The sequence below is a fragment of the Corapipo altera genome, unplaced genomic scaffold (genome assembly GCF_003945725.1).
Source record: "Corapipo altera isolate COAL_440 unplaced genomic scaffold, ASM394572v1 2b, whole genome shotgun sequence".
NCBI classification, from domain to species: Eukaryota; Metazoa; Chordata; class Aves; order Passeriformes; family Pipridae; genus Corapipo; species Corapipo altera.
In genome coordinates, this window is record NW_020884874.1 from 29,740,954 (window position 1) to 29,753,062 (window position 12,109).

The 12,109-nt window shown below is 35.9% G+C and overlaps 1 protein-coding gene across 6 annotated transcripts in view; it reads right to left on the reverse strand.

Moving 5' to 3' along the window:
* The window catches only part of ADGB (androglobin), a 105,271-nt gene that overhangs the window by 69,948 nt on the left and 23,214 nt on the right, over window positions 1-12,109 (reverse strand). For 5 of the 6 annotated variants that reach the window (XM_027633783.1, XM_027633769.1, XM_027633774.1 and 2 more), the window contains 5 exons: window positions 11,479-11,667; window positions 8,125-8,264; window positions 6,913-6,999; window positions 5,129-5,340; window positions 1,890-2,009 (listed from right to left, as the gene is read on the reverse strand). In XM_027633783.1, the coding sequence (XP_027489584.1) occupies window positions 1,890-2,009; window positions 5,129-5,340; window positions 6,913-6,999; window positions 8,125-8,264; window positions 11,479-11,667 (748 nt within the window). The remainder of the gene's footprint in view (window positions 1-1,889; window positions 2,010-5,128; window positions 5,341-6,912; window positions 7,000-8,124; window positions 8,265-11,478; window positions 11,668-12,109) is intronic. The other variant, XM_027633787.1, reaches the window with a different exon arrangement.

Below are 12,109 nucleotides of genomic sequence, written 5' to 3' on the forward strand. Positions count from 1 at the left end.
GAATACAGAATGGTTTGCCGTTTTAAAAGTTAAATATAAACAGCATCATGAGTAGCTAAATATATTTTTAGAAATAGCTCATATTTATCACAAAGAAGAAAAATTCCCCTGAAGTCCTCACACACAATAGGTAGAGTGAAAGCTTGCAGCGGGGAAATAAGCACTTTTATTATGCTGGGAATGAAATACATCTCAAGTCACTTACAAGGGAATAAAAAAAAGAAAAAAGCGTTGCTGCATTAAGTAAAGTCACTGTTACAAAATTCCCAAGAACAAATCAGGAACTTATTACAACTACTGCCTCTGGAGTCTGACTTTGAACCAAGACCTAGTTTCAGATGTTATTTTATGCACAATGGTTCTACTGTCCCGGGCCACTCTGCAGACCATGTGTCTCATAAAGCCTGTAAGATCTTTCTTTTTTGGCTACAATCTCACAACAAAAATGCATTGTAATTCAGTAGTATTTCAAATTGCAGGGTTGTTTTTTTTTTTCTTGCAGTCTAATAATCTTAAATTTGCTTAGGTATTCTTACTCTTTTCCAAAAGTCTTTTCTGGTTCAAACTAAAATAAAAGAGTTCTCTGACCATCATACTTTAGCCCTGAATTACTAATCTTTGCAAATAACCTCTTCACAGGACACTAACTGTCTTTCAGAAAAGAGCATAAACTGTACTTTAAGTGGCAGAACAAAGATCTAACTATCATGTCATTTTTCATACAGAAACTCCGCCCAATGGTTTTTAATGCTCTTTCACTCATTTTGCACAATTTCTAGAATATATCACTTGGATCCTTCTGCTTCACTGTTGCTTTCTTTTCCACATGACATGCTTGAGTACTACTTGGTCATGTTCCTTATACTCATGTGAAATATATTTCCTATTCCACTCCTACTACCACTAAACCAAACTACTTTCCTGCAACACATTTTAAAATTTACTGTTGTTTAACTAATTTAGTGGTATATGAGGTAGGAATTCAAATAAATGTATTTGCTGATGACAAACAACAATACTGGTTTGCTATAATTTAAAATTATTTAAATCACCAATTTTAATCAGGATTCAAAACAAGAAGCAGGAATCCAATTTATAGTAAGTTTCATTCTTGTTATGCATTTTTACTTTGTAGTTATTTCCCCAAAGAAAGATATTCTTATCGATTCTCACCTACTGATTTGCAACTACAAATTATTCCAGTTAATAAATATTTTTTTGCTGCCATACGTATGCAAATATAAGCAATGACAAAAGCAAATCAGTTTAATGTACATTTGTGAATGTACTTAATTTTTATGCTATTATGAATGTATCAATACAATAATTTAATTAATAAAGATATATTTCCTAGACAAAGAAAGAAAAAATTAAACATTTACCACATGGAGTGGTTCCTAATGAAAGTTCTGCCCCCCTACCCTTCAACAAAGAACTTTTTTTGCTTTTTCCAATTGCAATTCACTGTATAAAGCAGATATTGAACAAATAAATTATTAAATAGGAAGGTTTTTTAAAAAATACAGAAAAACTATAAGACAGTTTACCACTAGAACAAAGTACTGCAATCACAGAATCAGAGTCACAGAAAAGGATCCACAAGGATCATCGAGTCCAACTCTTAAGTGAATGACCTCTATGGTGATTGTACCCATAACCTTGGCATTATTAGCACCATTCTCTAATACTATCAATAGTATTCTAAATATGTTATAGATTTCAATTGGTTTGAATTACTTCAGTCTATAATGTGAGTTATAAAGAACTACAATTAAAAAAAAAGTACATATAACCTCCCCCCAATAAAGTTTAAAACCAAATTAAAGCAAAGCTTTTGTTTTACATGTATCTCCTATCTGTATTTTTAGCTTCAAAAAAAAAGGACTTACTTTCAGGTAAAGCATCAAGGCTTTGGGATTTTGCCATTTCTGAAGACTGAGATGCTACCTTGCTTTTTTCTTTTTCTCCTCTGCTTTTTCTCTTTCCTACTTTTTTCTGCTCTGTTTTTTCTATTAAGCAAAATAAAGATTAAATATTTTTCTTTTTCAGCTATAACTTTCAGTCATAAAATCTCATATGTGTAAATGCTTTGATAATATTTTAGGCAAATTTTAAAAACAATCAACCACAAACTCTTCCAAGTCTTAGGAGTTGAGACACTGTAAAGAACTAATGTAATTTAATTTAAAAAAAAAAAAAAAGTAAAATCCAGATCAACTGAGAAGGAACCAGGAAGGCTTTGTTCCTATCTTTCAGTTAGTGCACAATGTTTATGTCCTTACTACAGTGTTAGATATTCTGAATTTCTGGAACTGTGCCACTTATTTTCTTCATGTTCTTGCTCTCACACATCAGTAATTTCCAAAAAAAAGGAACATAGATGAGGTATACATTCCCAATGGATATGGAAGAAGAAAGTCTCCCACAGTTTTCTTTCTTTCAAGTCTCAAAATTTAGACTATAAGAAAATACTTTCTAATGAAAAAAAATAAATCATAGCATTTTAGAATGATTTGGGTTGGAAGGGACCTTAAAGATCATCTAGTTCCAAGATGATCCATGGGCAGGGACACCTTCCACTAGACCAGGTTGCTCAAAGTCCCACCCAACCTGGACTGGAACACTTCCAGGAATGGGACATCCACAACTTCCCTGGGCAACCTGTTCCAGTGCCTCACTAGCCTCACAGTAAAAAATTTCTTTCCAATATTCAATCTAAACCTGTCCTCTTTCCTTCTAAAGCCATTCCTCCTTGTCCTATCACTACATGCCCTTGTAAAAAGTTCCTCTCCAACTCTCTTGCAAGTCCCCTTCAGGTACTGGAGGGCTGTGGTAAAGTCTCCGTGGAGCCCTCTCTTCTCCAGGCTGAACAACCCACATTCTCTCAGCCTGCCTTCATAGAAAAGGCTCTCTAGCCCTCTGATCATCTTTACTGTCCTCCTCTGGACTCATTCCAACAGGTCCACATCTTTCTTGTCTGGGAATCCCAGAACTGGATGCAGTACTCCAGGTGGAGTGCCCTCTCACAAGGGCAGAGTAGAGGGCAAGAATCACCTTTCTTGACCTGCTGGTCACACTGCTTTTGACTCAGCCCAGGATGTGGCTGGCTTTCTGGGATGCAAATACACACTGTTGGCTCATGTCCAGCCTCTCATCAACCAGATTTCCCAAGTCATCTCCACAGGACTCCTCTCAGTTCTTCTACCAGTCTGTACTCATGTCTGGGATTGTCCCAACCCAGGTATGGCACCTTGCACTTCAGACTTTTTGTCCAGGTCCCTCTGGATGGTATCCTTTTCATTGTGTCAACATAGCTTCACAGAATCACAGAATGGTTCAGGTTGGAAGGGACCACAGTGGGTCATCTGGTCCAATCTCCCTGTTCAAACAGGGTCATCCCGCAGCACATTGTGCAGGATTGCATCCAAATGGTTCTTGAATATCTCCAGTTTAAAGCTATTCCCAGTGAGGGAGACTCCACAATCTGTTCCAGAGTGCAATCACTTGCATAGTAAAGAAGTTCTTCCTCATGTTCAGGTGGAACTTCCTGTGCATCAGCTTCTGCCCATTGCCTCTTGTCCTATTGCTTGGCACCACCAAGAAGAGCCTGGCTCCATTCTCTTGGCACTCCCCCTTTAGATATTGTACACACATTGATCAGGCCCCCTCTTAGTTCTCCCTTCTCGAGGCTGAACAGGCCCAGTTCTCTCAGCCTTTCCTCGTAAAAGGAATGCTTCAGTTCCCTAATCATACTCGTTACCCTCTGCTGGACCTGTTCCAGCAGCTCCGAGTCTCTCTGTGTACTGAGGAGCCCAGAACTGGACACAGCACTCCAGATGTACCTCACTAGGACTGAGTAAAGGGGCAGGATCACCTCCCTCGACCTGTTGGCAATGCTTTTTCTAATGTATCCCAGGATTCTGTTGGCCTTCTTGGCCCCCAGGGCATACTGTTGGCTCAGGGACAGCTTGTGGTCCACCAGGACCCACAGGTCCTTATCTCTCATGGTGACATGGATGGCTTTATGTCATCCAAACAATCCCAAACAGTAATAGAGCATCTGAACAAAGCTTTTAGCCTTGGAGTTGGAGATTACAGTATTATAACATAATGGTTTCCTGATTCTTAGTCATTTCAGTTAGTAATAGAATTTTTAAGTGTAAGAATTTTAGGTAGGATTAAATTTACAAAGTTATCTGGAAAAAAAATCACAGCATCCTGTTGGATGAATGACAATGATATTTCCCAGGGATACAGCAACAGCAGTATCCCTGGGAATGTCCATTCCAAACTCTGAAATATCTACCACATCGATAGTGGGTCAAAATGATCTCCTAAGAAGAGAGAATACAACCACAGCTGAGAAACTTCTAACATTTTTATAACACATATGACATTAGGACATAGCATTTGGGATTTGAAGTGAGGAATTCAGGGATTTTTCTAAAAAATTAGGAAGAAATAGAAATTTTAGTGTATGATTTGTACCTTCCAAAGGCATGAGAATTGTAAAATTGAACCTATGCCTTCAAGTTAAAAATAGCAACTAGGAAAACTCAGTCTCAAATATAAACACTGAAGAATAATATACTGGAACAAATAAGTTTCTAAATCTAAGTTTTTTCATTTACATGTAAATAGGTTAGCAGCTCTTGAAGAAAATTATTACCTATACCTAATAGCATAAAGAGAAAAGTTGCTATAAATAAAAATGCAGGTAGATATTAGAACATACTTGTCAGAACTCTGTAAGTAATCACACTTTGCAACATCCATTATGAAATGTATAATTTACTGATGACCAGAGCAGTGTTGCCTTTGGAGGAACTGTAACTTCTCTGTATCTCTCTGCAAGGAACCAGTCTATAGAGAAATAAATGGCTGAAAAAATCTCTACCATAAAGTGAAGCTATTTTCGTAAAATAAAAGAGTAGTGCTACTTCTAATGGGATCTACAGCTAAAATAAAAGTAATTTGAATTTACATCATTGCAACATGTTCAGTGAAAACAATAAACACACAGAGTTGCATGTGGTAATATATCCAAGACATACAAATTCAAAGCCAGAGATTATGCTAACCTTATTTATGCTTGGTCTAAAATATCACATTACCTAAAATTACAGACCTTTGCCAATGTTATCAGATGTCTCTACTTTCTCAGGTGATTCTGACTGCTTATTCACAGGTGAAACTTCATTTTTTAACTCTGAGTCTTTGGTCTCTTCAGGTTTTGTATCTGACTGAGTAGTATCAAGTTCTGGAGTCTTCTCATCAGGCAACTTGAATTCTGGCACAACCTCTTTCAAAAAGTCCCAAACTTTGTCCAAGTATTCAGACCTTTAAAAGAAAATATGCACATATATGTCAATGATAATGAAATTTGCAATAAGAAAAGAAAATGTGATTTTTATTTAGGCAGGCACTATACCACAACTGACAGTTCAACTCCTCAAAAAGCTACTGGGTTATTTTAGCAGATAGAACACACTTGCATGATCCTCTGTATCAGCCAATTTGTTGAGGCAGATTACAGACAGACTCATAAAGAAAGAGATGGTGGTTAGAAACATATGTAAATAAAGCATCTTTTCTCAAGCTTTTTAGTGGATAAAAGTTGTGACAGAGAAACTTGCAGACCACTTTACAACTACATTGTATAATAATTTGATTCCATCTCTGTATATTAAAAAGCTTCTCAAAGGCACTTCCAAACTGGGCTTTCCTAACAGTCCATCACAGATAGTGCCATGCCTCCTCCACCAATTGTAACAAATACAACAGCTTTTTGATATGACATGTCAGTAGCAGTCATATTGGTTCTTCACAGAAACTCAGTGATTCCAAAAATAACCTCAAACAGAGTCATTAATAAGTTTCACGCAAGCTAACTGAATGCAACCTTTTTTTAAAATACAATAATTGATTGTACAATGGGTTAAAGTCATCAGCAAAGTCTCTGTGGTATTCACATTTTCTTATTCCAGAATATAATGTATTTGAAGGAAATGAACTAAAATTTAGGTTACTTAGATTTTTAAGTCCATGGGCTACGTACACACTACTGTAAGACACAAATATATCTAAAACCTAAATTGCAAGCATAGCTTGGGACATAAAAATTACTGGAAAAGGGAATAAAATATTCTTTGACTGAACTTATTTAATTCTGAAATATGGCTATAAAAAAACCCAATTATATCTAACCAAACTACATATAAACCAAAACTATTTGTTATCTAGGTATTCATTCAAATCTATATATCAAAAGGCAAGAAGGTGTAATTTAAAAAAAAGGTCTAAATATTTAGTGTCTGTATCCTGGTCATTCATTTAGTAAAAAGAATGTTGAGCTTGAAAATCAGAATGTCTGTTCTTTAACATATAAAATGAACATAAAACACACACAAGACAAAAAAAATGTTATTGTAGGTAGGAAATACTATTTTTGGTTGAAAGTAGAAGTCTATCAATTGTTCCAATTTAAAGGCGGAAACACTGTACTAGCTGGCATGAATTATTTCCAGATTTATGACACATACTTTCTATGGTCCATTCAGATATAAAGTTACTATTACTGACAGACATTTTGTAACTGCATACTAAATGAAACATAGATTTCTCTAACCTTGTTTTTATCACAGTGTCTAATATAAGTTAAAATAATTTTATAAAGAATAGGCATCGCTTACCATGATAAATAGGTTCACAAGCAACTGTATGACCTACAAAAAAAAGCTCAATAAAACTGCATTCCTCAAAGGTACATTTCTCAAGCACTGGAATTAAAAACAATACACTTGCTAAAATTGATGGTGAAGGACTTTTAGGGCTCAGCTTTATTTTTCATAATGTCTTATAAAATTAAATATTAAACAATTAATGCATAAATTGTTTAATAGAGGAACTTACTGAAGAGGAATAACTTCTGGTATCCATCCAGTCAGTGTATGCAGAACTGTAAATTCCTCCAGCTCTCTATTTCCAGTTTCATGTATACTGTAAGACAAAAGCAGACATTTTATAGAATTATAATGAAACCAACTACAGTAATCTGCAGTCTACATTGCTTTATATAGGAATAAGACCATACACAGAATGGCTTGATGAAAAAACACATCATTACTTGCAATTTTAGGAGTTTACCAAACCATTGCTGACTAACAGTCTACAAAGTCAATATCTTTGCATCAGGTCCATTATTTTGGCATTCCCTCTGGTACAGCGGCATTTTTCCAAAATTGTTAGCCAGCACACTGTATATTTGCACACAGTAAAGCCTCTTTTTGCAGAGTTGGAGACATGTGTTTGAAATCCCTCATGCTAGAAGGGAGTTATGATTCTACAACTTCCATTTCCTAATCAGCCTCTTTAACTATCAGACTATTCTGCACAAGTTGGCTCTATTTCCACTCTACAACACTCCACCCCACTCCACTCTCCTACTGTCTGGAGAGATTTCTTGAGAGGTTCAAGGCTGAAGATGCTAGCACTTGTAAGACTAACCCTTGTGCTCTGGAAAACTGAAGTATTAGAACTACATTCCTGGAGAATTTCATCCTAACAGGCAGCTCCCAGCAACTCCCTAGCCTGTGTAGATATACTTCAGCTGATTCTTCTGACAAACATAACTTGATATGACCAGAATGGGGAAGCCTGACTACCCAGATCAGTGTTTTGAATTATTTTCTCAAGCTTAGTCATTCAAACTCTTGGTGATCATTGCTCATCTCATAGGAACCTGTGGCCATAATTGTCAATCACTGCATAATAGGCCATCCTCCCCTTTTCAGGTCAGTTCTAGGGAAGTGGATCACAGTACAGCCCACAACAGCAGAACTGTAGCAAAAGCATCAAAAGTAGCTTACAATACTTTATTTTCAATACTGGTTGAGTCAATACTGGTTAAGGCTGACAATTACAACTTCATTAACACTTCATAGACATTTCCATTTTGTAGAAAACTACATGTGAAGACTTTAGGAATAATGTCAGCTTTTGGAATTGTCTAATTGTCGTTACAAAATTTTTAGCAAAATATATTTCCCATGTAAACTAAAAGAACTTTTTTCAAATTCCATGTGACTTCACAAAACAAACCGAAATTGAGATGACTAAACATACCTAGTGTTTGCTACCTTAATGAGAGCCTTGGACAGCAACATTGGCCAAAGTTCATTTTGACAGGCTGTAGCTGGTAATAACAAATTCTCCTCTTCACTGAAAGGCATAGTGTCATCCACAATGATCTTTCTCCAGCACCCCTATGATGGGGGAGGGTGGTGGGGGAAGAAGAAAAAACTGAGTTTGAGGGTTGGAAAATGAACATCCATGTAAGAGAACTTTTAACGCTTTCTCAAGAACCCAATTATACATTACAGATGGTTTTAAAAGGAGTTCTCACATAATATATGAGGAGCATGGAAACAGTATTCATAGTATTTCATTACTGCTCTGATTTATTTATTTCAGAGATTAATCTAATTGCAGCTATTTCCAAACATATTTCATCTCATATGTGTAGTCCATTATGTGCATGCATTCATTGCTTTTTCTTCATCTGCCATAACAGCTGATTGAGAAACAGTAATTATTAAAAAAGGGCTTAACTAATATACCAGCTTAGTAAATGCCTCTTTAAGGTCTCAATCTGGAAAATACTTGTGATATAAGCAGTCCCCCTTGCTTCCCAGAAACTACTTGGGGATGTTGGCTGCAGTGGTTAGTGTTCTGGAAAGCATTAATATAGTATCTTATGAAACACCATATGAAACAACACAAAATGATCTAATGTAAAAAAAAAAAATAAAATCTATACTTCCAGGATAAGAAACTAACAGTAAGACAAAGTATTGATATCTCCAATACCAGATACTTTGTTAGTAAACTGAGCTAGTATTCAACAAAATAATCTTGTCTACCATTCTCCAAAAAAAGGTCTCTGTCCTAGTGGTGAAGACATAATAGGAGAATTAATGGGGCAATAGCAAGTACTTCTGCAAACTCACCCACAAAATGATGAAGAATGACCAAATCACTAAGCTGTTCACCTTGTGTTATCAGAGGGCAAAATTAGCACTCTCTGCTTGTAACTCAACTACAGATTCAAAGTGAAATGACATCTGATTATGAGTTCTGTAGTTCTCAGAAGAAAACAAATTTAGGCCACAGGGCAAAGATAACCAAAAAGCATAGAAGAGGTTAATGTTTTTTGGGAGAAGTGCTACTTTGTGATAACCAAAACAAAATACTTAAGATTTCCCAAGTTTGAAAAGGACTAGTAAGTGAAATGATCACATATTCATCTACTCTTTCAGTAATTGCTGAAGTTTAATACGGACTGCAGTACAAGTTGATAAGTAAAGGAAAAGACACCAGAGAAATAAAAAAAAAAGTATGTGGGGCAAGTCTATGGATAGAAAAAGGTGAGGAAAGGGTAACTACAGAAAAAAATTCAATTCAGGAATGCAAAGTGAAAGTAGGATGTGGGGTAGAATTCACATATGGTGTAAATTGTATGAAACATTATTATCCACAGATTGATCTCAAAGACTACAATCCCTCAGGACTCAACACAGCATTTTGGTGAAACCAGTTCATTACTCTTCCACCTTTGTCTCAGTTTTAATTTAATTTGCCACTTTCTCCTGTAAATCTGTTTCTCCTCTATCTCTACTGATATATATCTTTCCTCATTTGTAAATTTTCTTTAATCTTCCAACATTTGACCCTGTTTTTTCCTGCTTTTCTTTCTGTGAAATACAGCTTTACAACCAGAGGAAAAGAAATTGAATAAACACAAAGGCCCAAACTGAAACAAGCACAAAAGTGACAAAGAAAATGAAACACCCTGGTAACTCTTGTACATGCTTTAAACGGCAGTCTTTTATCCTATGAATACACAACATCTGCAGCATTAAATTCACACACAGGATAATGTCTTCTGAGGAACATGAACAACAGAATTTATGCCCTCTCAAACTCAGGCCACTCTCACTCCCTATGTGAATGTAAGTTATTCCATATGTGGAGGCAGTAGTAAGGGATTAAAGCACAAAGATCAGTGTTTACAGAGCCATTGTGCTGTCTACTCTCTTATATGGACCTGAATCATGGGTCATCTACCACCACCACCTGCGTCTCCTAGAATGCTTCCATCAACGCTGTCACCGCACAATCCTAAACATCCACTGGTCAGATTATGTGACCAATACATCAGTTCTAGAACAAGCAGCAGTCACAAATATTGAGGCCATGTTAATGAGAACACAGCTGCATTGGGCAGGGCACGTCTCCAGGATGAAGGACCACCGCCTCCCTAAGATCTTGCTTTATGGTGAACTTGCCACCAGCAGCTGCAAGAGAGGAGCCCCGAAGAGAAGATACAAGGACTCCCTGAAACAACATCTCAGCCTTGGCCATATTGATCAACATAGCTGGTCTACTCTGGCCTCCAATCGGGAGGTCTGGAGACACACCATCTATAACGCTGCTGATGCTTTTGAGAAAGCACACAGGATCACCCTTGAGGAGAAAAGACAATGCAGGAAGAATCGTGCCTTGCAGAATATACCACCTAAGGAGTCTTTCTGTTGTGCCTTTTGCAACCGGACATGCCTGTCTCATATTGGCCTTTTTAGCCACCAACATGCTTGCAACAAACGTGGGTAGAGTCCTTCCCAAATCTTCGTTTGCGAAGCCCAGCCATGAGTAAGGGATAACGAAACACAGGCATGTAAATCAGGTAAGTGCTTCCCCTTACAGGGAAGGTCACTTCCAACTTTCTGTTTCAAATTGACTGTGTAAAAAAATATTTTCAAGTTTGGGCAAATGGAATTTTAATAGGGTCAGTTATAGGTTTTAGTGTTTTGTCACATATTCTGTTTGCAAAAGACAAATGTAACCAGAATAACCCTATCAAGACAGACAAGTTTGTGTCAGTGATTATTTCTTTATTAAAATGAGGTTAAATATAAAATTAGGTGTTCCCTATTGACTGAAAAATGTGTTTAAATGTTTCTGTCTGTTATCTTTAGAAACTCATGGGATGTTTCAGTTTTACCAGTACATCTTCAGTAAATAGTCCTCACACTGGAAGTCTTCAATCACTTTTAAATACACTTGGATACAAATAGCTCTGTAATGTCAACCGAGTTACTTAAACAATAAGAAGTATTCTTAATCCTAACATAACAAAGGTGTGGGCCACGTCTGATTCTACCAAACATTTGCATCAAAGCTACAAAACTACAAAAATAGAATATTGTCTTTTCAATAATAATTCTGTTTTATCAAGTTCTAAGTTGTACAAAAACCCACATGAACTATAAGATTGTATTTTTATTAACAAGCATCAACAATGTGTCAACACTTCTACAAATCTATATCTTTTCAATTATAAAATACATGTACACTAACCATTAAAATTTGCTATGCTAGCTGCATCATATTTATATATTGTTGGAGGAAACTACTCACCATCCAGTAAAGTTTCAATACATATTTTCCGAATTTATTGTACAGTGGTATGTGTTCCTTCGTAGGTTTACATAAAGCATAAATATGTTCCCATGGTTTCCAAAAAAGTATGGGTACTTCACTAGTTAAGGACTTTTCATTATATATCCTCCAGACAGCATAAATCTCACTTACAATCCACCTCATCAGCTAAAACCAGAGGAAAATAGAAATTTTTTTCAAGTAACATCTTTTTGAAAAAAAAAAAAAAGTTATATTATAATGATCAAAGATTAAAACAGATTGTGTTGTAAATAAAGAAGTGACATAAAAGCATAGATATGGTTTAATGGAAAAACTAATTTCACTGGTACAAATTTCATGAAACTAAGTAAAGGTACAATATAAATTATGTTGTTCATCATTTAACGAAGACAAGCAAGGAAATACAATTTTATGTTACAGGACTTGTGAACTGTCACTTGTTTTACTGCTTATTACAAGACAGCTACTAAAAATCAGTATTGGCTTTAATACTCATTGTTTATACTCGTTAAAAAAAATCCTAAATTATTAATAGTATTTAATAATTTTTAAAACTTAAAATAGAACCTTTAAATAATCATGCTTTGGTGTATGTGTTTTTATAACA